This window comes from Rhinolophus sinicus, chromosome 13 (genome assembly GCF_057876585.1).
Source record: "Rhinolophus sinicus isolate RSI-liver-muscle chromosome 13, RSI-T2T, whole genome shotgun sequence".
Taxonomy (NCBI): Eukaryota; Metazoa; Chordata; class Mammalia; order Chiroptera; family Rhinolophidae; genus Rhinolophus; species Rhinolophus sinicus.
Window position 1 is genome coordinate 9,973,207 of NC_142513.1, and position 26,952 is coordinate 10,000,158.

The following is a 26,952-nucleotide window of genomic DNA, read 5'->3' on the forward strand; positions in this document are numbered from 1 at the left end:
CGGGAACTCCCCGCCCCTCCTACCAGTCTTATTGGAGCTTCTTTATCTCCTTAGTAATAGGACTTCTGTTCATGTAGTTTTCAGGTAGTGGTCTATAATTTAGGTCATGGGAAGAGGGGAGCACAGTGTTTAGCTACTTCGATGACTGGATATCCTCCTTGGGAAAGTTCTGTGGCCTCACTGACTGGCCACGTAAGGGTACCAGTAAGACCATCGCAGGGACTTTTTCCCTTGTTCTGGCCTGAGCTCTGTAGTCACAACAGAGGAGGCTGTGTAGGGTTGGCTCCAGGTTACATTTGGACCTCAGGAGTGGGTCTGTCCAGCCTTCCTAGGACCCTTAGGCCTGCTGTCTGGGAGTGGCAGGACCTGTGGGCGGGACTCCCTTTTTGCCCTGAGGTTGGAGACAGAGCAGGATCCGTGTTCTCAGCTGACATTTGCTGCAGGTTCCTGGAAGCAGCATTTCCCCCTCCAGATGCAGAAGAGTTGACTCTAACTACTGGCAAGAATATGGTGCAAGGTAAATAAATCTCTTCTCATTTGGTTCCCCACTTCTCAAATAGGTCTCCTTTTGCATCAGGCCTGTGAAACGTTTCCCCGAGCTGTCCCCTGTGGCTTCCACGTTGCCAAGTTTTTCTCTCCCATCAATTTATAAGGCAGGAAACGCAGAAATAGGGAAATGAATCCATACACTTCATGGCTGCCTTCTCCTACCACACAGGAGCCTAACACTAGCCTTTACCATCTATCATGCAGCAACCCCAAAGAAGAGTATTAATGTTCCCTTGTAAAAAGACTCAATAATTTGAGTGAATTATTTGGAAAAATTTAAATTCATCATAAAATGGTCAGAGAACATCAAAAACCTGTCCTTAAGATGTTCTTAGATACATATTTTAGGGTTTTATTGTGATTACAGGCTTGAAACTATGAAATGTGCACTTGGCGAGTCACACAATGGACTCTACTTACATTTCCAAATAAAAGCATAAGGAAAACAGACGAAAGTACAAAGGACAAGAAAAACAAGATGGCAACAGCCTCAAAACAAGGTTTAGTAACAGACAAAGTCTTCAGTCCAGTCAGTGTCCATCAAAATTTTAAAATTATCACACAGTGCAAATGCTGAACATTAATACTTGGCCCTTGAAGCTGCAAACTGGAAACGCCACCCACTTACATTTTTGATCACACAAGCCACCTAATTTGCTCAAGCATTCTTTACAAGATGGAATTTGTGAGAGGTTCAAAAGAAAACTTGCTTTGTTTCTGCGCAGCTGTGCTGAGAAGTCACCTGGTTTCCTCAGAAACCTTCCTAGGCTTGGCCAAATCGCTCAATGCAGTTCACAGCAGTGTCACACTGGCTGCCTGAAGGTATCCTTGCAGATACTGGAGCGCTTCTGCGTTGAGGCTGGTGCTCACCATTGATGGAACCTACAAGAGACGGGAAACGGCTGTTGGCGATCCTGACACATCAACACAAACCCCACTGTCTACAGGAGAGCTGCCACAGCTCTGAGAAGGGCAGTCTGTCACCGACAACTGTTAAGATTCCCAAGTAACTCAACTGCTTTTATGCCTTCAAAAATGGGTAGGTCTAAAACGCGAATCAGTAAATTACTGTTGTTCAGTGTGACAGTGGCCTTGTGCTTATGTGTAAAAATGCCCTATGGGTTAGTGATGCATAATGAGTACATATGGGTGAAATGACATGCTGCCTAAGGCTTGCTAAAACTCTCTAGCAAACAAACAAGGAACGAATGAAAGAAAATTGGCAGAATATTGGAAATTATTGAAGGTTGGAACATGAGAGTTCATTGTGCTGTTTCTATCTGTTTGAAGTTTTCCATAATAAAACAATGAAAAATATAAATTTAAGACTATAAAAGGTACTAATGGAACTATACAGCCATTATTAGGGTTTACTCCATATTCCATTATTTAATTTATGGGTGTGCTACAGTTAATAAAATCAATAAATGCCCACATTTTAATAACAGAGATTATTTTAATCTGGAAAATAAATCCATTTCTAGTCAAAGGACTTTATCCCTTGAAATGTTTCACTCCTAAAATACTTTCTGTAGCACATCATACAAAAAAGGGGGCCTACCGTTTTACCTAAAGAAAAAGAAGCCTTGCCTGTAACTCGGTAGGATGCTGTTTGGTTATGCTGACCCATGACAACAGGCACCAGAACAACTCCGACCCTCTTCCCTTCCCGTAAAGGTCTCCATTAATCACACAAAGACCTTACCCTTCCGGGACAAGCAGTAGACAATTTGTGAAGTGACTGTGCCAGGTGAATCTTGGGGTTGTTCACCATCTGACCTACGGGATCATGCTCTCTTCTCCCAGCAAATGCCAATTGTGAGAAGGCAGTCTGGTATCCTGGTGCGTCTTCTATGTCAATAAAATGTTCTTCATCAGGAATGGTATCATCTTCAGGTAACTCAAAAAGGCCAATCAGAGACTGCAACAAAGGAGTCCTGGATTAGAAGAAAGCAAGAAGACAAAAAATTAAGTAAATACTTTGAAGATCTTTATAGCAATTCCTCAGAAACACAAATTATGGACTCAGTCTCAAGAGTAAGGGACTGCTGACATTAAGAAGGACATCAGTGCTTATGCCCACCCAGAAACCATCTTTCAATTCTATTGGCTGCAGCACCCCAATGTCTCTCTTGAAAACTACTCCATCTTCAGAGCTCTCAAACTGGCTGTGACCCAGGCCTAGCTGCCAGAAGGCTATGTGACTCAACCTAAACCACGGAGACTCAATGCTAGAAGTTGGAAGAACTAAGCCTCAAGTTGGAAATTGCTGCTTGAGTGAAACCATAATAAGAAAAGGAGAAGCAAGAGGCCAAGAAACGCTGTCTGCCGGACACTGAGCACAAGCATGTAAGATCGTCTCTTAGTCTGTTCAGTTTCTCCTCTTAAAGACTTAAGCCAGTTTGCTTGGGCATCTACTGTAAGATAGTCTTAGAGATGATCTAGAACAGGCATTTTCACTAGACTCTCAAGGGGCTCATGAATGGTCTCTAACTCCCCCAAAAGTTAAGAATCAGAAAACAGGATCTTTTTAGGCCCTGAAGGATCCATAAGTCATATCTTGGATCTGGTGGTTGCTACTGGAGAAGCCGAAACCAGAACCCAATTCTCTTAGCCCTAGAGAATAAGCTTGGTTAATTCTGCAGTCATAAGGAAAGGAAGTTGTAATTTCCAAAAACTTGAGAGGACTTACCATAGCTTGGTATACTCAGTGTCCATCATTGGGGGACATTCTGTTAGTAATTTGGTTATACCAACCGCACAAATCTTTTTCTCTACATTTCCAGATACTTTCTGAACTTCAGGAATAATGATTTTTTCCAAAACCATTCCAAACATTCTGTTAATCGAAGCAAACAAACCCAGTCAATATTAAATCAGACTACACTATAATTAAAGAGTGAATTGCTTATTATAAGAAAACTTTACAAAATAACAAGATTAAAATATTTGGTCAGCTGAATGGAAAAGACCTAGAGATGACAAAACATCAAAGCTCTACCCAGTGGCCAGTCGCCATCTTTTGTGAACATTACTTAAGCTTATGTGCAAGTGGAATCTTTTCAGCCATTTTTCGGTCTTGTATACTTTTTAAAAAATTACTCAAGAAATCTTTTAAAAATGAGAAAACAGGGATAAACAAGAGCAAGAAGAAAAAAGAATCACCCAAATAACTGGTTTTAACATTCTTGAACTACAAACTTCCCAACTGTCTATGCTTGCATACCTATAACTAAATGTTAATAGCTATATTAAAAAAAAGATTTAGCCAATCATTCTCTGTTGTTGCAAGCATTCAAACATCCTAGAAGTAGTTTTTCATGCTTCTAAATGATGCAAATGTCTCTGTATACATTAGTAAGTTCTCTGAAGTGGAAATAGTGGTATCAAAGAGTATGGACATTTTAATGCTCTATATGAAGAGTGACTTTTGCTCTATAGAAAGATCATATCAAATTAGGCATCCAACTAGCAGTGCGTGGAAACCGATCTCCTAACAAACCTTTAATGCTAAGAAAGCATATTTTCTGGTACGACTTCAGGTTAATTCATTTTTTGCACTGTATTCAATTTGGAATTTTTTTTTTTTGATACAATACAAATACAGGGATCTAACTTGAGTTTTTTCTCCAATTTCTTTATATCCTTCCTTTCGCTTCTTAATGGGGAATGCCACCTAATTACCTTCTTTGCATACACCCCAAAGTTTTATCGATCCAAACTCTTCTCATTTGAAAAGTCACACTATTCGCCTGAACAAAGGCAGGCTACTGGGGACAACATGGACCATCTAACTTCACATAGAACACTGGCTGTAGAGAATGTCAGAGTGGGGAGTAGGTTAGGGAATTAGGAAAATGTTTACAAGGATTTTCTTCTTTATGACCCAACACCCCAAGAATATTTTGAAAACCACAGATACTATTACTGCACCAAGAACTATTAAATAGATACTGGTTTATGCTAAAAGAAGTCAAATTTTTCACTTTTAAAAAGAAAATAAAAACAAACTTACTTTGGTTGTATACCATCAAATATTTCTTGTAGTGCCAGCGCCCCGTATTTTATGCAGTACAGATTAATAAAGACTAAGAAACCTGTTGAAAGGAGATGCAGATCATCAGTACAGAGGTCTCACTGCACTAAACGTGCGATTTAGTGGAAGTCGGCCAAATAAAATATTCGTTAATCATTAAAACTCAACAACTAACTTTGGCATCAACACTTGCCTTTTAATACAATTTAACATAGAATTTCTGCCTTGACAGTATAGGCATAAAAAGTCTTCACGTGCAGTGTCTCTATTTCTTCATATTATTTCTACTAAAAATATCTGGAACATGGGGGGTGGGAGATGAGGGTAAGGGGGATCAAATATATGGTGATGGAAGGAGAACTGACTCTGGGTGGTGAACACACAATGGGATTTATAGATGATGTAATGCAGAATTGTACACCTGAAATCTATGTAATTTTACTAACAATTGTCACCCCAATAAATTTAAAAAATAAATTAAAAAGAAAAAAAAATATTTGAAACGTAATATATTTGAAACTGATTTAGTGTTTGAGGAATATATACATCTTACAGCATTTTATATATAACATTTATAACTGACAGAAAGTTTATCTATAACCATAAAGCCTAAGTGTTTGTAGGAACACCCAAATCATTTTACTTACTCTTAATAAACTTCGTTGTCTTGGAATTTTGAAGTCTTTGGAATAGTAGAATGAAGATTTGCTTCCTGTATTGGTCAACTGACTCACTAAGGAATTGAATAAAAGCAACGATATAAAGTCAGCATTTTCCTGAGTCTATCTAACAGAATCCTTGTTTAAAAGTACTATGAGGTTCTATTCATACTCACGGAGGCATGTGCTCTATTATACTATTTAAAAGATAAAAACCTTGGTGGTCGTTGGCTTTGGATGCAATCAGCTTCTGGAAGACACCTAATAACCCAGGCTACAACAAATCAGATAAAATAATAACCAGTTAAAAGGATTAACTATTCCAAAAGTTAAACAGGTGATGATACATCTTAGAAAAGAGTACATGCTATAATCCAAATAAACAGGTAATAATCTAATTAGCATTTTTTCTTTAGTTCTTACTTTTGAAGTGTAGACAAAAAAATACTCCACCACAATAAGCCCCTAAAGTTAAGTTCTTGAAATCAATCTATGTGGCTCTTATTTTCCACCACGGAGATAACTACAAGTATACCTAATTCTAATAAAATATACATTAACGTTTCCTAACAATCATTTCCCTTTTTATTAAGTTCATTTTAAATAGAGAATTTTTAATGTCTGCCATCCCTAGTTTCTCTCTGCTACCTTAGAAAATTCAAGTTACATCAAATTAAATCCGACTCACAATTTTGTCAGCTGCAGCGTTTGCTATTGTATTTGAGCCACGTTCTAAGAATGCTTGGAGAAGCCTCACTAGAGCAGGGATATTTCCTGTTCTTTCCCAAAGCACTGGCTGAAGGAGATGAGGAAATAAGGCCATATAGGAAGACGGGATATCATTTTTGTGTGTTTCCAGAAGCAAAGACATCACTTGAAAGACATACGGAATAAACTCTGTTGATAAAAGTAAAAACAGAGCAGTCAGTTTCAGAAGCAATGGCTCTGACACAAGACACATATCTCTTAGGCTGCGTTTTATAACTTTAATCATTTTATTCAGTTAGAAAGAAAATAATGCCCTTTAACTTACCTTGTACATCATTTTGTAAAATTTCAGTAAACACCAGAAACAAAGCTTCTTCAAAATTTACAACAGCAGCAGGGTTGGCTTTGCAAGTAATTCTTATGGATAAACATATTGCTTCGAACATGTAGTGATTAAAATGAGGTTTGCTTGGGTTCTGAAATTAAAAGATAAAAAAGCTTATTACTCTAATAATCCAATGACTACATTAAATATCATTTAAAATACACCTAACCTTTCTAAAATACACTGAGATGCCACCTTTAAAAAAAAAATCACTTAAAAAAAAACCAATTAAACTAAAAAGCCTGCATATACATTAAAAGTTTACATTGACTTGAAGATTCAGAAAACGAAACAATACGTGCTAATACCTGTTTATTTGGACTTTTTTTTTAAATGAGCAAGTCTACTATGAAAAAATACTTCAGTCACAGGGAGGTGACAACACTAGCTTCAGCTGCCAGTGCTATAAGGAACTTGTCTTAAACTCATCTGCTCTCAGAGCTGTCACTGTAAATGGTGGAAGAAACAAGCAGGAACATATAAGTCCTGGTTCTGCCACTAGCCTTTTGTGGGACCTTAGACAAACCTTAACCTCTACAGGCTTCAATGTCTGTATCTACAGACTTACAATCCTTCCTATCAGCTGTTCCCAATTTTTAAGCAACAAAACCCTATTTTCCTTTGAACAAAATCCTTGGAAGGCTACCATATAAAGCTGATGAACTAGGAAGATGAGTGAGAGGGAGGGATTGAGGCATGGAATGGGACCCTGCTTCTCTCTTGAAATTTCCCAAGGCCAAAAGTAGTCCAAGACCCTTACACAAAACTCAGTGGAAAAATAATCACTGCTTTCCAAAATCCCTCCAATACTTCCTATGAATTTATCTCCTTTTCACAGTTATTAAGAATAAGCATCTAAAAAAGGAATTGTCAGCCTTGAACTGATTTTTTACTTTCTAAAACTTAGTTTTAATTTTTAAATATGAATCAAAATATCTAAAATTTTTGATCAAAGAAGGAGGGAACCTTATTTTTGGGAAAGGAAGAACAGTTAATTATCATTTATAGCAGTCTGAATAGCCTCTTTTGTGTCTATTTGGTACAAAGCCCACTTTCCTAAGATACTTCAGATCTGTACTTTCTCAATTTTTTTCAATGAACACGTTACTTTTTTAATTAGAAAGTGTCTTAAAGTTTCTAAGCCTACACGTAAAGGTGAGTGCTGCCACGTTTCCAATCGAATGCCATCCCCACACTTTCAGAAATGTACACTAACTGTCCGGTCAGGAAGAATTCAAAGACCTTTCCCTAAGTCTGACCTATCACCAGGGAGTCCTGAGGTGCAGTCTGGAGCATCAATTAAAAACCAACTGTACTTTCCAAACAGATTCTGTTACCTTACTAACGGCTAACAGCTTCTGTGTAAGCTGTGTGATGAGAGTAGGGATGTAGGGGATGATGGCTTCTTGTAGGAGGGAAAAGCTTCTCATGATAGCTGGAAAATACAAAAACAGCAAAAACAAACAGTTCAGTTAAACTTTAGAACACAATAGTGACTGGGGGGAAAAGCCCACTGATTCATCAACTAAAAATTTAAGACCCTTAAACCACAAGACAGCTCTCTACATTTGAAATAATCTCATTTTCCCTTCATTTTAAAATGAGGCCAAGCATTGGCAATGGAATTTAGCTGGGAAATACCAAGTATTTCCAGAGGGTGTAAGGCTTAAAGTATTTAAAAGAGGACAGTAAGAAAAAAAAGGTGACTAAAGAGGCAAAGAGGAGGAGGAAAAAATAGTGCTGTTTCAAGTTTCTTTCACTTAGAAGTAAGTGGCAGGAAATGTTTAACCCTAGCCTGCTGGAGTGCAGCCTACCCAAAAGAGAAGTCCACCTGCCCATTCCTTCTAAAAAGATTAGGAGCCTCAGAAAAATCCAAAAATACATATAAAGCTACGGAAAGTCCATATATTGCAAAAATACTGCTCATTAAAAGATACCAAAAAGCATTTGGCCTGGGAGATAAAAACATTAAGCTAAAAATGTACGACAGCCACTTTTGCACCAACAGAATAGGTGTTTACTAGTAGAGCATCTACTATATGCCAGGTCCAGGGGACAGAAAGCTATCCTCTCTTGCCTCCTAAACTCTGCAATGATGTTTCCTCTGTCTGAGCCAAAGATTCACCCTTCGACTTGCTGACTGCTACCTACCCCTCACCTCAGCTTGGACACCACTTGCTAGAGAAAGCCTGTCCCTGAGCTGAAAGCCTTCCCTTCCTCCATCCAGGCTGGCACAGAACCCTTTCATTCGCTCATGTACCAGTATTTACTGAGAAGGTACTACTTCCGGGTGCTCTTACATCCGCTAGGAACACAATAAGACCAAAGACTAGTTTGCTGCCTCAGAGAATTGGGCAGTAAACAACAGTAATTCCACTTCACTGTTGTGAGAAATACAGTGCTGAAAACACACAAATACACACCTAGATACACACTTACACAACATTCACACCCCGAGGGTCCTGACCCAGGACAGAGTCATCAGGGAGTTTCTTTGAAAAGCATTTACTATCAATCCCACTGTGCTAGACTCTTGGAATGCAACAGTGAATGAGATTGAGATTGTCCATTAAGTCAGAGCTGTCACCAAGACACTCCTAATGTGGCACCTGGCAGGTGGTTACAGCTGCCCGTGGCCCTGGCAGTATGCCCATGAAGACAGGACCCGTGTGGGGTTCACACCGAGACCCAGCGAGCAATAAGTGTTGCCTGACCTGACCTGTGCCCTCAAGAAAGTCAATCTAGGAAACAGAAAAAAGGAGTTTGCTACTTTAATAGAAAGAGTTCTCTATCAAATTAGGGTAAAACTTTTTCCTGAGAACACTGCTGATAGTAAACAAAACAATATTCTTCATTTTAAAATGTCCAAACCTACCTAATTCTTGGCAAACAGTATACAAGTCAGTGATTACCCTTTAATCTGAGATTAGATACTTATAGTCTATACACCAGGAAAACGGCCTACCTTTCATAATATATTCATTTTCTGAAGAGCCAGGAAGTGTGAGAGCTTTGAAAAGGTTTGTTAGCAGAATCTCAACAAACGGTGCGATTTCTGCAGCTGTAAAGCTATAGATGAAAAAACAGCTTTCAGTCACTGCCAACTCTTGAGTTTGTCACTTTGGAATACCCTTGGCAACTACTAAATCACACTTCTCAGCATAAAAGTGAGGCATCTCCATCACTGACTAGCAGCAGACAGCTTAGGTAAATAATTTTTTACATGTGCTCATGTTAAGTTCCTAAGAAGGCACATCTGGGACCAAACACAATTAAATACACCCCAACCCCGGCAAACCCCTCATCTAAACTGTTCAGGACACCCTTGGTTCCTATCACCACCGAGAACAGAACTCAGACCCCCAGGGGTCTCAGTCATCTCTTTTTCCTGGAGGTGGAACAGACTTGGAACTGTCTTCTGCATACATTCTAGGCCTGAAGACAGGTACTGTCTTGACTCACCTCAAAGGATGTCCTTTCAACCCTTAACTGGCCACTGAGAATATCTGCACTTCCAAGTTCTTGATGAAGAAAACCTAGAATTGTTTTCCATCTCTTACCCAAAGCTCAGTTTCAACAAATAACACTGTTGAAGAATGGCCTGAAAGACATGCAGACCCTCCATTCCTCTACATTTCATCCTTGGATCAGGCCAGAAGAGCTATTATCTTGGACCCCAGAGAATTATTTTCACTGAGCTGTCTTAGCTCAGCACTGAGTAAGATTATAAAAACAGCCCAGTGAAAATGATTCTGTTGCTTGGTGCTACTTAGAACACTGACACACAAAGAATTCCCTTAATGAAGGCCCACTTCTGAGATGCCTCTAAATAGTTTAAAGTTTAAGCTCATGGACACTGTGAAAATTTTACCTAACTAAATTTCCCTCTTTGCCTTCATTTCTAGAAGACTCTACATAAAATTCAGGAGTTTCTTTAACTACAGGATTCTCTGACACACATTTCTGTTTATTAAACTTACCCCATTTATTTTCTTTTGTTCTAATTTTCTCTATTTAGCTTTGTTACCAGAATGTATCTATTTTCGTACAAGTGAGTAAAAAGTACACATTTATTTTACAGCAATTAATGAAATGATGAGTCCACTCAGTGACAACCCTGACCACTCCAGCATCACCCCCGCCCCCAAGCTGACGCAGGTGCCAACACTCACAGAGCAGCGCTGTTCGGGCCCCTCATGGTGAACAGCCTCTCGAGAGCATGTGCTGCGTAAGAATGGACAACAGTACTTTCAGCTTGAAGATGGTTGATCAAGAGAGGAACAGAGACTAAAAGATGCTCTTTTGGTACCTGGAAAATACAGTAATATACATGCTCTAACTCAATGATGCTATCTTTGAGTAAAAGATAAGGGCGTGCTGATTCTAAAAAGTTTTTCCAGCTGTTAACAATGGGAAATGATTTGTTGAGAAATCAAAACTTCTACCCCAAATAATGGTTCAATTCACATTCACTTTTCCAATTCCTTTTCTCTGAGCATAGAAACTATGATTAGGGTAAAATCTTACAGATAAATGAACACACCATAAACTACCACGGAAAAGCAGACTAAGGTTTCATTAGTATTAAGAACTATACTTTTCCCTAGCAAGTATTTCTTGGAAAAGTCATTCAGCTCTTTGTGCCTTATTTTCTCTTATTAAAAAAAAAGGGGTGGGGAGGATATTAATCTTCATTAAAAGCCTCTAAAATTTTAGAATATCCATTAGACTTTAAAATAGAACAGCTTCACAAGGTTGCACATAACCTTTGTAAATACTTGCTAAAGACACATACAAATTATAAATCAAGAAATTAAAAAATCATCCACAGGAAATAAACTATGTATGCATAGTCTTATGATGGAATACTGCACAGCTATTAAAAATGAACTATAACATCTGCTTGATGAATAACTCTTTAAAACAATGTTAAGCACAAAGTAAGAGAAATGTAAATTAAAACTGTAATAAGATACCATTTCTCGTGTATGAGGTGGCAAAATTCCAACATACACTATTGTAAAATGACATTTTACATTATATTTACATTTATTACTGTAAAAGGACATTTTAAGACAACTGAGGAAAACTAAGCCTGATCTGGAATCATAAGTTCTTAAGGAGTTATTAATTTTATTAGATGTGAATGTCATATGAATGCATAGAAGGGAAAAGAAGCTGGTATAAAATAACTCTTAAGAGATTAAGTGGCATATAACATATAAATGAAAAGCTACTTACTTGATTCCTAAAAATCATAATGTATTTGATACCATCAGCTTTAAGGACAGGAAATTCATTCACTATTAAAAAAAATAAGTCAAAGTTATTTAAGTGCTAAGGACTATTACTCCCAAATTGGTGGCAACATTATCAGATTTTTTTTTCATTATCAGATTTTTAAAACATGGTCTGGGTAACCAAAATGTCAAGTAACTGAAGCTTAGTTATATAATGGTCTACTATGCAGCTATTAATTCTGGTTAAGATTATCAATACATTTTTTCCTCCCTTTGAGTTTCATGACAAATGAACATGTATTACTTATATAATTGAATAAAAATGATTTGGACCATGAACTAATGACCATATCACCTTCTTTCCAGAACTGAAGCTATTCTGAATCAACAGCATGTCTCTGGCTGAGAGTTGCTTTAAATTGCACTAGTGGTGGCAAAATAAATTAGTGTATGGGATACAATATTGGCCAATTGATAAAAATTCTTCAAGATGGATGATATTAACATGGAAGTTCATTACAATATTCTCCCTATCTTTTAGTGTATTTAAATTTTCATATATGAATTTTAAAAGGGGGAGTATCTATGTATCTTGATCAACAGTTTCCTCAACATAGGAAATTATCCTTAATATTTATCAGTTTCAATTACTTTAAACTTCAATTTTTAAGAGTACATTTTTCAAGTGAGAAGGAAAAGAAAACCAAAGTGAAATTCCTAGACTATCTACCAGGATAACAAAAAGCTCAGTTACAATTTAATCTTACTTGTTTCTATTTTCCTTCTACACAAGCAATATTTTCTTTATAGAAAGTTAATTTCACCTGGGCAAAATCTGGGGAAAGTATTTGAGATTTTATTCAATAAAAGAAACTCCTGCAACAAGGACAGGAATTAAATGCTTTTAGTATAATAGTGATTTAGAGACCCTATTATGACTTTTGCTATAATGTTACTTGTTTTGTAATATAAAATAACACTGCAAATAAAAATGGCAAGTACAGTGTTACAAGTTATATAAAAGTTTTTTTCACCAAACTCACCATTAGTCGATTTTAAATCAGGGAGAATGTGGTTCACAAAGAATTCAGTCAGATTTACAAGTTCATTCGCTTGTGTAATTCCATGCTGAAAAACAAGTTTATAACACGGTAAAATAACATGGAATACCTGTATATATCTACATTGGAAATTTAGGCAACTTTAGAAAACCAGTTTAAAAATGGAGATGAACACGTCAAAACACAAACTCCTTAAAAATAAACCAAGACTATTTTAATAGACAATAAAGAAACTTCCCTAAATTAAAGATCACTGAGTCTCAGCTAAGGGAACAAGTATGCCATCTGTCAATTTTTTGGTCCATAAGAAACTCAGGTGCTTCATACATCAACATAAAGTCATCCCTGGAGATTACACTGATTCTAATCAGAACTAATAGGTTATATATTAGAGTAGGCTGTGTCCTCCCTCAGAAATATATTACTTCTTTTTTACCTTTGTGGTTAATGACAAGTCTGTTTTCAAAACAAAACTATATTGAAAAGATTCACCTTCTGTGTCTGGGCTTTCGATGCCAAAGATGTCACTAAGTAAATGGCTGCATCTTTATGTTTCCAGTTGACAGATGGATTTTTTGCATATTCTTGCAGCATGGAATTAACATAACCAGAGAAGATTCCTGTCACAGGTCCCTCAAAAAACTTGCACAATCCTCGTACTAGATCACAAGCAGCCCTGCGTCTAGTATCAATATCTATAAAATCAAAGGGAAATATATCATGAGAGAAAGAAACAACCACCAACCAAGCGATCAAGTTTAAAAGAAAAAAACATGCTATCTGATAGCTATCAGCAACATAAACAATGAAAAGAACATTTCCCCCTCCCCACAAGAAACACAAAATGAGAATGAAACTGAAAAGGTCATGGTAGTAAGACAAGCATTAATAAGTATATGAAAAAGAGAAGGCAAATGATTCAACTGACACAGCTCACATAAGAGCTGCTTTTTAAGGTGTTCAAGTGAAAGGAAAACAGATCTTCAATGAAAGCCAGTTGAAATGACACGCTAATCCTAATTCTCATTCTTCCCCACATTTACTACCAAGAGCAACTTTAAAACTGGCTTGCTAATAGACTAACAGTTAAAACTCAAAATGTATTACCAGAGCCTTCCAAATCTCTTCTGATGTACTCCTCGGAGTTATCTTCAAAGGCTTCTTCATCAGCAGCTACAGAGAGAGGACATTTCAGATAACCACTCAAAAGACATGATGACAACACTGTATTTTGCAGCTTACTATGCAGAAAAGTATGTGGAATTGCCATGTTTTACATACAGCAAAGTGGTCTTTCCCAACAACATATGACTACTTTATATATTCTTTTCTTTTTTTTAAAGAGGGCACAGCTCACAGTGGCCTACGTGGGGATCGAACCGGCAACCTTGGTGTTATTAGCACCACGCTCTAACCAACTGAACTAACCGGTCACCCCAATTCTTAATCATTACTCAGAGCAGCAAATGCTACCCTGAAAGGTTAGGCAACAGGAAATCCACACAGCTATGATACTAGCTCACTTGTTCTAAAGGGACAGGGTTCTCAGAATTGGACTTTACCAGCAATTTTCAAGAGTGAGGGTCAGGAACCAACCTAGTATGCCAACCTTTTATTTTGCCAGATAAGGGCATTAAAAAAACAAACAAGCTAACAACTATCATCACCATCATTTCACAAAATTCATTTCGTCACCAAAAATGTAGGACAGACAGTATCAGAATAAAGATCTGTCCTTTAAATAAATACAGTTTTTTGACGACACAAAAGGAACTAAACCCTCTCATCACTATTGTCCTCTATGCCCTCATGTTGTCCCAGGTAATTTGAGAACCACTGACTAATGACTCCTGTGATCCAACACACAATTCCTTCCACATTTACCACTTGCTCCTCCCAGCTGTCAGAAGAAAGATGTACTGTATACAAATAGACTCTTACGACCATCTTAACCCTGGGCACCAACTAGGTGGGCTTCCACTGTTAGCAGTCACTTCTAGTCTCAGGTCAACGATTTAAAAACAGCTATTTGCCTTGACAAGGTACTAAATCAAACAAAAGCAATTATTTTCCTAAGTTCAGATTCTGGGTAGTTTACTTTCTTCTCAAAATGACAGAATTAGAAAGTCTTAATCAATATTTCTATGAAAAAACTTCCAGTGTAAAACAAAGCTCATCATAGCAGCACTCATTTCACAAATGCCTTTTATACCACATTTTCTGTCTTGGTTTAGAAAATGACCTACAAGAAATTGTCCCTAGCAATTTAGAAAATTAGAATATGCTACAAAAAGCAACAAGGAGAAGACTTATTAAATTTATATAAACATATTCTTTAAAAAAGTGAGCTTTTGGGTCCCTGAAAAAGCTTCCCACTTCGCCGTAATTACCTCTGAACTCCATGTTGGGCACAATGACCTTCTCACAGATGCTCGTCAGCGTGTTCTGGTCCTCAAACAGCTTCTTATAGTGAGGTCTCTCACAAACCGAAGCCAGAAACTGAATTGCATTACTTACCAACTAGAATAAAACACAAAAAGAAGTCTATTTTTAAATGCATAACTGAACCATTATTTCTTGGGGGAGGCCGGGAGGGGCATGTCTTAATCCTTTGTCTCCACCACCTTACCAAGTCATATTTAACCTCTTGACCTGTTGTAACTAGTAAATTCCAGATGGCTGTGACAAAAGGAGGCAGGTACTGTTGAAATTCTTCATCATACTTTTGTGCATACAGCGCAGCATTATCACAAATCTGGGATTTTAAGAGCTCCAATAAGCCTGCTTCCTCTTCATCCTCACATGAGAAAACAGAAAACTCAAATATACAACTTTAATGCTTCCATAATACAGAGAGCAGTTGTAATTCCTGAACTCTTTAAAAATTTAAATCCAAAGCTAAATGTTGTAAATGACATTTATGCCACTGTCAATTTATTTACTTGGTCTTTCAAACAAATAAAAGATGAAATACTTTTCATTTATTAATCACTGAGAGCAGCTCTCAAAAGTTTTCAAGTTAAATAAAGTCTTCTGGTTGTGGAATTAGAAAATATTTACATATAAGATTGAAAATAACACATTCCTACACAAACCTGAATGATAAAGATCATATCACACTTTTCTTTGTAACGTGGTTAGTGGTATTGTCTTGCTCTCTCCCAAAAGGTTCTTGTTTCAAGTATTACATATTAATACTTGATGTGTCCTCCCCCCAATAAGGTAATGCTATAGGAGTCTCACAAATAATATTTTGGCTATAAAATATTAAACATTTTAAATCTAGGGTCAGCAAACTATGCAGGTCTGCTGCCTATTCTTGTAAGTAAAATTTTATTAAAACATAGCCATGCTCATTACTTTTTTTCATTTATACAACATATTGAATTGCCTACAGCTCCTTTCAACTACACCTGCAAAGTTGAGTAGTTGGAACAAAGACTGTATATAGCTCTCAAAGCCAAAAACATTTACTACCTGGAAAAGTATGACCAATCCAATGTAATCCAGGACAGCGATTTACGTAATAATCTCTATTATAATAGCAATCCACAGATACTTTTTGAGCTGTAGTATGTGCCAGGGAACTCAAAAACTTCCCAACAGCTGGTTTCTCAAGGCATAAATGGAGGGGATATTACAGTGAGACGACACAAGGGAAATACATGGTCAAATGGGCAAACAGCTCCCTGTAAGAATCCTGTGAAAAACTTCCTTTAGATGTAAGCATGAACATAAGCTTTGTTTTTTGAGGGAGGGTTTTTTCCTACTGGACTGACAGAATATTTTATGGAGCCATTATCTTTTTTGGGTGCTTTTTATTTACCTAATATATCTCAGAGGCAAAATTTGCTATACACTCACAGTAATGATTCTTCCTCTGCACCCCACTCCCCCAAAGTGATTTGAATCACCAATTCTAATTTTTATTTTATCTGGTGTTGAAGTCTCTTAATACTCTACTTTTTATGTTTTTGTTTCTTTGGGGAAAGGTAGATCATAAATATGTTAATAAATAAGCAAATGAATAACACAGAATAAGTACTGTATGTTGAAAGGCACATATTACAAAACCCAGATCAGAAATTTACACATTGTAAGCTTTCATCTTGCCCCCTATTTCCCACACTGTGGATGACTTTTTTTTAAAGAATCTGTTATTACAGAAGTTTAAGTTTTCTTAATATCGTCAATGATAATTTTTATTTCATAAACACAATGTGAATACTCTATGGCCTTACTTTCAATAATATAATGAAATAGTCTTATCTATAAATTGTGATCTAAGCCAGGCCCACAATAAAAATAATTCTCATAGTACAAGTAACCAAATAGGAAGCATTCCACATAACCAAATTATTAGTTGCATTCTTAGAATTTTATCTATTAACAATGTAAGAGTAAATAATTTTTAAGGAACCAGAATGCTAAATGTTCTCAAATCACTTTATTTCCTGAAGTCTAATTAACCTCCAAGGTTTTCAGGATATTCAAATAATTTTTTTAATTTAAAAAATTGAGATATAATGGATATATTTAAAATAATTCTTAATTTTACCAAAAGGCTACTCAGGAAACATTTTAAGCAATACTTACATCCGTTTGTAGAAGCTTATTATCTAATGTCAAGAGGGTATGAAAATTGTTCATCCAAGTTTCCATATTATCTTCAAAAAATTCAGGGAGATCCTAAAGAATAAATGCTGACTTGAGAATTTTGATTAAGAGAAGTACGCTATTTACATAAGGTTTCCCCACCACGTCAACATTTTCCACATGCCTACAGACTCACACACTTCTCAGCCTGAGCCAACCAGTACCTATTCTGACAAGAATTCTGTCTGCTCCAACTAGGTCTGGCAGCTCAATAAACCATCCTGACTTGTCTCTGTACATTTTCAACCACAAATGATGCCACCTCTATTTCCTGTCCCAATCTAAATCTACTTATTTCTTCAAGGTCGAGCTAAGACTGTATGAAGTTTTTCCTTAAAAAACTCAGCACTTACTTATTCCTTTTCCTTTCTGAACTACTGCATTTAGTCGAAGATGACCACCAAATCAGACTTATTGTCATACAGTTAATGACTTCCTGTGGCAAAATACTGCCTTCTTAATGAGGGATAAACCCCCCAAGGGTAAAGATTATGCCTCCTTCCTTTGGTGGCCCTGACTATTCCTAAAAACTTATTAAGAGCCTCATTGTACCTTACTTCTAGGAAGTAGAATTCAAAAGAAGAAATAAGCAATAACAGTGGTATCCTTTAATTAAGAGTTTCTCAAATTGCTGTTCAGCTAAGCACTGAGCGGGTATGCCATTTTGGGCTGTTCATTTCCTATTCTACCTGTTCCTTTTGTGGAATGCTCTCACTACCACTGTGAGTGTAGTCATGTTGTAAGGATTTAAGTCCAGGTACTTGGCTCTGGCTTTCAGCAATGCAAAGGCCAGATTCTTCCTCCTGCAACTGTTTAGTAATCTGTACCAATTAAGACCCCCTTCTCGTTCCTGGAGCCCTGAATCTTAATGATTCAAGAACAAAGAATGATTAGAGGCCACTTTCTCAGTAGCAACAGAGTAACTAGGCATTTTCTGCTCTGAGACTGTGGCTACATTTCCTCTGAAATGCTATTGGTTCTTATACCTTCCAAAGCCTGGTTCTTCAGCCTTTTGTCTGCCAGATGTGCTTCCAATAAAGTCTTGTTGTATAAGCTAGCCACAGACCTCTAATCAAAAGATACCTCCCCCACTGTTAAAATCCACTTAAATGAACAAGAAGGCCAGAGAAAGTGACCTCTAGTGTCTTCAATAAAAGTATAGAAGGTAACTCTCCAAAACAGTGATTCAGGACGTGGGGTTTCTCTAACTTACTGGTCTACAAGAGAATGGCACTTTTCCCCATGAAACATCTACAAGCATCCCCTAGGAACTACTATAAAGGAGAATACTATCTGTAGATAAAGAATGGGGCGGGGAGAGGAGGGTCAGAAAAAAACTAACTTCTTTCAGAAAAATCAATGCTGGCAAAGAAGTCTTTATCAAGTGAAAAACTGTGTATTTGATAACAAAGAATAAGAATCAAAAGCAAGCAATAAAACAAAGCTTACCTGAAAGTTTAAACTGTAGAACAGTTTTGAGATCAGGATCAGGGAAGAAAAAAGTATTCTCAGGGCAGAGGCATCATTTGCATGGGTACTGCAGAGTTCAATAGTGGCCTTGGAAAGGAATTTGGGAACATAGTTTTAGTGTATTGTAAACCTTAGTGAAATAGCCTTGCACTGGGCTAAGACTACTTATTTCTTCTCCAAGATTTGGCTTTTAAATAGTAGATAGTCATTGAAGAGATTTTAGAAAATATTTTAAAGTAAGTATTTTAAAATTGCCAATCATGGCACTACTGAAAAGTCCAATATTTTGGACTAGATCCTTCCACTCTCCTTTGTGCATTTATATAAATATATTACACAAAATCGTCTTTATATGCTCAGTAATAATTCCCGTCACTTGGCATGTTTCCAGTCGTTTATTATTCTAACAGCAATAAGTAGGCTTATCTCTAAAACTTTGTGCACACCTCTCATTTTCATAGGTTGAGATTCTAGAAGTGTATGCAGAACCGTATGCTTTGAGCACAGGTTTTGGAAGCCATACAGAGCTGAATATAACCCAAATTCTATTACTCACAATGAACCTTACTTTGAGCAAGTTATTTTATGAGCCTAAATCTCCTCATCTGTAATATGAGAACAATGTCTGCCTCACAGAGAATATGAGAATTAAATGAGAAAAATCTACCTAACAGGTCCTAGTACTTTGTGCACTACTACTATGTAAAAGACACTCAACAACTGTTAATTCCTATGTCCTGGAGTTAGGAAAAAATGAATATTAAGGCTTTCTTAATGAAATGTCAGACTCCATAAAGCTAGTACCATTTATAATCCAATGGAGAGGACACCAGAATGTTCATTTCATTGCACTCTGCATTTCTTTTAACATCATTAAAAAGAAATGAAAATCTTTGCCAATGCAATAGGTGGAAAAAACTTAATCACATTTTGTCCAATATTAGTTTTTTAAATAAAAATGGGCCATCAGTAAGACATTCTAACCATGAAAAATCCCGTGTTCACTCTACATTTTAGAAAGTTGTGAATCTCACACCTCTTTCCCTTTTAGAAACAGGAAACGAGCACCTTTTCTAGAGTCAGCAAAAGTAGATTTGAGGCCTGGCTCGCTCTCTTTTTTTTTTAATTAGCTGTCATACTGAACACTCTTTCCTTATCTGGAAAAAAAATGGTTAACAATACATCTCTTTCAATCTTACAGGATTCTCACAAAGATGAAAAACATGTTTAGGAAAGTAACCTGTGCACTACACAATGATGTACAAAATATTAATTACTCAAACTACATAAACAATCTACTCAAAATGTGGGTCTAATTCCTTTAAAGACACATACTCAAATACTTGAGTGAAATAATATGATGCCTGGGATTCGTTTTTAAATATTCCTACAAAATGGGGAAGGAAACAAATTTTTGAAAAACCAAAATGTTAGTAGCTGTTAAACTTCTGTAATAGACAGACATGCGGGAGGGAGTTCATTATATACAACCTGCTCTATTTCTGTGTAGGTCTGAAATTTTTCAAAAGAAATACTGGTCTAAATATTACTTAGCGAATAAGCTTTCAAGACATTCTCTTAAAATTTCTACAAGTATTTAAGCAATCTTAATCATTAAGTAATTTTTAAATATCACTAGGATAGTATTCCATACCTTAAATAGATTAGTCAAAGGCAAAGCAAAGGCATCCAGAACAAGTTTAATTTCAGTCCATAACTCGTTTGACTTAAATTCATGGCGATATCTAGAAATTTAAGGTAAAATAGGTAAGTTCACACGTCTTTGTTTGCTTACTTTAGGTCTTCAAGGACAGTTTAGAGAAAAAGGTAGGGCTAAGCAGCTTTATGAAATTCAAAGGAAATTCTTGGGTTTCTTTTCAAAGGAATCAAGCACAGTTTAACGACACTAGATATTTCACAAATAACAGGCCAATATGAAATATCGTATTTAAGAAGAAACAAACTCAGTAATGAATTGAGAGGCTTATGTTCTTATTCTAGGATTGTCATATTCAAAGGAATTACAATAGGCACATAATGTAATTGCACGAGCAAAAGCTTTTGAAAACAAGTATTTTAAAAATATGAGTATCAATACCTTTTAAATAAAGAATGTGCTGTACGAAGGACTCCATTAATAACATGAAAATCTCCACTCTGAAAGCGATTCACCATTTCTGTCAACAAGTCAGGCCATTTCTGAGGGAAATCTTCTCTGCCAATGATGCTAATGGCATCACTTAACTGGGGGGAGGAAAAAGGTTAGATGACAGCTCTATAAACAAGACTGCCTAAAAAGCAGGGCCTTGCATTACCTGCTTCTGGATTTGCTCCGGGCTGCTAAGCATCAAGTGCACTATGTTGGCTTTAATGGCTACTCGGTCTGCTTCACAAATTTTGTTTGGTTCATCTTCAACCTAAAAACAAAACATCCGTGAGCAAGTAACGTAAAATCCATGTCCGTGGCCAGATAGATGGGTTTGTAGACAAACAGAACTGTTTAGTACTTCCTGGCTTTCTAAGAAAAACATAGAGGAAGGTAGGGCCTTCCCTCTACATGAATGGGTCAGATTCCTTTAATAATCTGATGAAAGCTTTCCATAGAAAAATGTGCATTACACCCCAAATGCAAATATTTTTACACACAAATTAATGAGCTTCTGACTTCTTGATGCCAATTAAGACTCTCGGTTTCATATGTAAACTAGTCAGAACACGTGGCTAAAATCTTTATGTATGCTACTTAGCCCATGTTCATCTTCAGAAATGTCAATTTTGACTCTCATCTTAAGTTAAAGGTATTTTCAAGGAAAACCTCTTGACCATTAGGATTTTGAATGCATCCAGGACTGTATCACCCAAAAAGGTTCTGGATGCCTTACTAGTTTTACAAATCAAGATAGAGGGAGAAGCCTAGCATATCTACGAGTAGAGGGAGGGACTTTTCAAACATTCTAAGATTCACCAAGTCATTTCTTCACATGTGGTTAACACTTGATGACACAAGCTTAAAAAAAATATTTACTATTTTAAAATTTTATGGAATGAGAAAAAAGATTCTAAATAAGTATTTAAGCAGATTTAAAGTTGACTTTTTAAGAAAAATTGACCATTTTTGTTAACTGTAATGCTTTCTAAATATCATTGCTGCTATCACTACAAAACCGTTCTCATTTTTTTCTTTATCCTAAGCAAGGGTTTCCTCAACCTCACCATTACTGACATTTTGGGTCAGATAAATCTTTGTGGTAGGGATCTTTCTTGTACGTTGTAGGATGGTTACCAATATCCCTGGCTTCTACCCACGAGATGCCAGTAACACTCACTTCTCCCACCCCAAGCTGTGACAACCAAAATGTTACCAAATATCCCCTGGTGGGTAAAAATCACCTGCAATTGAGAACCACTGTCCTAAGCTAAGGTGTGGAAAATACCTTTCTTAATTTATAATTTTATATTAGTCATTAAACTTGTAGCACAATAATATTCACCTTAAAATTAGAATATACCAGGGGTGCCAAAAAAGTGTATACACATTTTAAGAGCTATTAACATTTTGGTCAACATTGATCAACCAGTAGTTCGCTGTCAGAAGTGTCTGGACGCTGATGTAACCACTTTGAGCACCTCTTGTAATTGCAGAAGTCAAACGAGACTTGTATTCATCTTTTGTTATCAGTATGTATTAATACAGTTTTTTCCTTTCTTAAAATGTATATACATTTTTTGGCACCCTATGGGTTACGCGCGCGCGTGTGTGTATGCCGTTCTTCAGCTTTGTATACTTTTAACTAGTCCACAACAGAAATTGCTTCAATGATTCATTTAGACTATGTCTTCCCACACGTCTCTTCAGTAGACAGTGAGCTAGAATTAAATTCCAAATAATGGAAGTTAAAACCAAGTCTCACAACCCTCTAGCAACCTGGGTTATGAAGTTGAAATAATCTATATGAATTCAAATGAAACAACAGGAACTTTGGAAGTGTCCTGCTTTTTGTTCAGATTTTTTACATGCATGATCATGCCATCTGTGAACAAAGACAGTTTTACGTCTTTCCTCCCAATCGGTATACCTTTTATTTCCTTTTCTTATTGCATTAGCAAAGACTTCCAGTATGTTGGAAAAAAGTGGTGAGAGGAGACATCCTTCCTTTATACCTGATTTCAGTTGGAAAACTTCAAGTTTCTCACCAGTAAGCATGAAGTTAGCGGTATGTTATTTGGTAACTAGTCTTTATCAACTAAAGTTCCCCTCTATTCCTAGTTTATTGAGAATTCCTATCATGAATGGGTGCTGGAGTCTGTGAAATGTTTTTTCTGCATTTATTTATATGATCATGTGATTTTTTTCTTTTAGTCTATTGATGTGATGGATTACATTAATTAATTTTCAAATGTTCAACAGGGCTTTCATACTTGGGATACATCCCACTTGATTATGGTATATATTTTTATACTGTTTTGGATTTGATTTGCTAACACTTTGTTTAATTTTACCTTTAATCTGTGTCTGAATCGTTCAGAAGCACTACATATATATAAATCTTGTAAACATACAGGGTATTAAACTATGATTCACAAAATACTTACAATTCTCCAGTTTCTTTTAATATAATTCTTGAATGTTACTGAGGCACACACTTTGATAACATTATCCTGGGACTTCTCCAGTAACGTTAAAAGCAACAGTGGGTAATTCTGATTTCCTTCTACAGATTCAAGAAACTTCTCAGCTGTAAAAGAATTTCCACGTTAGAAGATTTGTTACAACAAAACCTTTCCACTTTATGCATCTGTGAACTATGAATATCTGACTGAAGCATCACAAAAATGGAAAGATTAGTATACTTTCCTTTGGGGAACCTATCAAGGCTCTACTATGCCTCTCACTTTTCTTATCTATTAAATGGACTATATATGATGTTACATTAAATTTACATAATATCTCAGTTTTCAGATCACTTCAATCCATTAACTCATCTGATTCTCACAAACCTATAAAGGGGCCTGATTGGATGATCACCCCATCTGAAGGAGAATCTACTTCTCAGAGAGACTGAGTGACTTCAGGGCAAATGTTATACACCCTGTCTTGTTCCAGAAGGATTATTATTAGTACTATTAGTAATGGTAGTAATATTTCTTTTATAGTACTACTGTGATTAGGATTAAGTGAGTTAACTTGTGCTAATATATATTATTAATATTATGAACCGTATGGGTCTGGTGCTTTACTCACATAGATTTCATTAAGTTGTCACTACTACCCAGAGAGGTAGGTAGCAGTACCCTTATTTTAAAAACAAGGCCAATGAGGTTAAGTAACTTGTTGAACATCACACAGCTAGAAGATTTCATCACTGAAAGAGTTTTAGTCCAGTCCTTATTCTACCATTACTAGCCCTTAATTAATTTTCTTCTTGAATTAAACATTTCTAATACCAGCAATAAATTTACTCAAAAACTTATCCACATATTTAGACTCATATTAGGGATATTAAGTCTCCTAAGTTTACCGATCACACAGTGAAGGTTTACAGCCCGTCTAATTTTTCCCATCTTAAGCTTCACAAAGCAACACCCATTCTATGGTTCCGATATTTACTGAAAAGGTCTGCCGTCAGCATCTATTATTTTCTACAATAATATGACTTAACACTTTTCTTCTTTCTGAACTGAGTTCTAAGTGTTTAACTTCCATCCTCAAGCCTTCCCTACTTTGTATCCACCAGCTACTTCCTGAAAGATGAGAATGTTGAACTGAAAAATGTATTTCAGTAGGGGACACACTATGGTTTTGTATGAGTCCTATGAGGCTGTTTCCTCTTAGGCTGGTCAGCATTTTGTACAGGGCAACACACTGGATCCGTGACTTAGGAAAAAGCCCATGTAGGTTGCCAGGTCTCTTTCCTAAACTGTAATTAATATCCTGGAAGCAGTCTTCTCATGAATTTAAGTCTAATTATTCCTTTCTGAGTTCATTTCTCTCAGTCTGCTCACAGAACAGTCACACCGACATGTTTCTACACACTCAAGCAGCCTCAGAATGTCTTCCAGTTCATCTATTGCACTGTCACGCCTCAATAGCCAAGGGAGGGAGCACAGTGATATCTGTAAGCTGGGCTCCACTACACGTTTCCACATCATTTTAGAAAGATGCTGAGTCAGTCTATTATCAATCCCTGAGAAATGTCATATTCATAACTCTTCCCAGAAACAATGTATTTCTACTCTGTCCTGGATTCATAAAACAACAGCACCTTTGCCTTACAAAGACACAATTACTGAAAATAATTTTTAATCAACAATGTTGGCAGAGGCTTTCTGGGAAAGTCTAAGAAGATTAGAGCCCTTAATTTCCCTTTATCCAAGAACACATTACTTCTTTAAGCTCTAATGCGCAGATAACAATTTTCCATCTCAGAAATCACAGACTTCACTAGGATAGGATGAATGCATTAACACGTTATGATTCTATTATATGTAACATAAAAATACGTGTATTCATTTGTGTCTTCCTGGGGCCCTTCCAAAATCCTCTCCATGAGCACGCACCTTAGTAAATTCTGAAGAAGTGGATTAAGAGCATTTCTGGTTAATATGGCTTACATCAAAGATTCATCAACTGACGACTTACAAAACACATCTGACCCCCGCAGAATAGTTGGTTTGGTTTGTGCGTGTTTCAAAATTGGTTCAAGTTATTAGATGCTATCATTTAAAAATGAGGACACTTCATATAAACAGCCTTATCTTTCAAGTAAAGCTGGAAATCTGGTCTTGCAAAACTGGTTTGAATCCCCCAAAGTTAGCTGGTTCCAAATATTTGCCCCTTAACAAAGGCATATACAGTCACAGGATATCACCAGTCCCCGCTTGGCCTGCCCCCCTCATTTGCCTTCACATCTGACTCCTGTGGGTATTTGAATTTGCAATTCTAAATTTATTGTGTTTCTAATGGAAACTGGTCATATTTGGGAGAGAGGGAGAAAGGAATCCTAAGTTTTAAAATATATTAATTTAATCAAACCAACATGACGAAAATTAAGAGAAAATGTCTGATTACCTGGTTTCATTCACTTAATCATTTTTTTGGCCATTAACTCTCATCTCTATTCCCTAATTATTATATTGCTAAAACAGGCAGGTGTGGGGAATTTCAGAAAGGTGAAGGGACAAATAATTTTAAACATACTAGTACTTTTTACCCCCAAAAGACACCAAATAAAATTCTACAAAATTTGGGTTTTTTTTTATTCTACAAAAAAACCCAAAACAAAAACCAAAAAACCAAACCAAACCCACCCCACACGACACCGTATGTTATTAACAGCTGCAAACAGGCAACCACACATTTTATGGCTAGAGAATGAAAAATAACCATGTCTGAAAATCTAAGTGTAAATCTTTTTCTTTTCTTCTAATTTACAAACAGGCAGATTGCACAAAGGTTTCCCTCACCTGTCCTTTAAGAATAAATCAACCATAGAACAATATTTATTCTCTTTACCTGGACGTCTGATGGCAGGATCTGGATCAAGAGTTTTCTTTAAATATTCTGTTAGTGTTTGCAAATTTGCATCGCTGAGCTCCATTGCAATAGGACCTAAAACAAAAACGACGTTTGGGTAATTGGTCACATGGGGACACAGTAATTTGCGTAAAAGAATCCTTTTCTATTATTGGTCTTTCCCTCTCTGAAAGTCATCCATTTGTTATGTTTTGGGCATGGGCTATAAGCCTGACTCTTAGCTAAAATAAGATGGGCTTTTTGAAACAATGGTGAGACAATTTTGAGATAAAGAAGAAAAAACATATTATTTGAAAGATAGGCACAGAAAAGCAAAGTTGAAGAATTTATCAAAGTCACCATAAAGTTGATCTAATTTAAAACGCTATGAAACAAAGCAAACAAAAGGGTTAAAAAAACTCACTACAATTTTTTTAAAAAGTCCTGCCACAAGAAGTTAAAAATTTAAGCAGTAAATAAGGATCCCATAGAGTTCTGAAATTGAAGACACTAGAATAAATTCCTTTGTGTACAACATGCAATCACAAGTATTCGTAACAAACTACATGCTGAGCATTTGCACCTGGGGAGATAACTTTGGGGTTCAAAAGATGTCAGCTGTGATTATGATTAAAATGCAACTTTCTACACCAAAAGTAAAGGTAACAAAAGCAA

General features: G+C 36.5%; 1 protein-coding gene across 4 annotated transcripts in view; it reads right to left on the bottom strand.

Moving 5' to 3' along the window:
• Window positions 1-869: 869 nt before the first annotated feature.
• The window catches only part of CSE1L (chromosome segregation 1 like), a 33,993-nt gene continuing 7,910 nt past the window's right edge, over window positions 870-26,952 (bottom strand). For 3 of the 4 annotated variants that reach the window (XM_019756155.3, XM_074317177.2, XM_074317178.2), the window contains 24 exons: window positions 26,278-26,373; window positions 23,358-23,500; window positions 21,080-21,181; window positions 20,863-21,008; window positions 20,419-20,509; window positions 18,744-18,851; window positions 17,235-17,327; window positions 15,268-15,435; window positions 15,029-15,158; window positions 13,746-13,811; window positions 13,131-13,333; window positions 12,621-12,705; window positions 11,579-11,640; window positions 10,510-10,646; window positions 9,303-9,406; window positions 7,675-7,772; window positions 6,278-6,428; window positions 5,933-6,141; window positions 5,421-5,518; window positions 5,233-5,318; window positions 4,565-4,646; window positions 3,242-3,388; window positions 2,255-2,486; window positions 870-1,431 (listed from right to left, as the gene is read on the bottom strand). In XM_019756155.3, coding sequence (XP_019611714.1) covers window positions 1,342-1,431; window positions 2,255-2,486; window positions 3,242-3,388; window positions 4,565-4,646; window positions 5,233-5,318; window positions 5,421-5,518; window positions 5,933-6,141; window positions 6,278-6,428; window positions 7,675-7,772; window positions 9,303-9,406; window positions 10,510-10,646; window positions 11,579-11,640; window positions 12,621-12,705; window positions 13,131-13,333; window positions 13,746-13,811; window positions 15,029-15,158; window positions 15,268-15,435; window positions 17,235-17,327; window positions 18,744-18,851; window positions 20,419-20,509; window positions 20,863-21,008; window positions 21,080-21,181; window positions 23,358-23,500; window positions 26,278-26,362 — 2,916 coding nt within the window. In that variant the 5' untranslated portion in view covers window positions 26,363-26,373 and the 3' untranslated portion in view covers window positions 870-1,341. The remainder of the gene's footprint in view (window positions 1,432-2,254; window positions 2,487-3,241; window positions 3,389-4,564; window positions 4,647-5,232; window positions 5,319-5,420; window positions 5,519-5,932; window positions 6,142-6,277; window positions 6,429-7,674; window positions 7,773-9,302; window positions 9,407-10,509; window positions 10,647-11,578; window positions 11,641-12,620; window positions 12,706-13,130; window positions 13,334-13,745; window positions 13,812-15,028; window positions 15,159-15,267; window positions 15,436-17,234; window positions 17,328-18,743; window positions 18,852-20,418; window positions 20,510-20,862; window positions 21,009-21,079; window positions 21,182-23,357; window positions 23,501-26,277; window positions 26,374-26,952) is intronic. The other variant, XM_019756157.3, reaches the window with a different exon arrangement.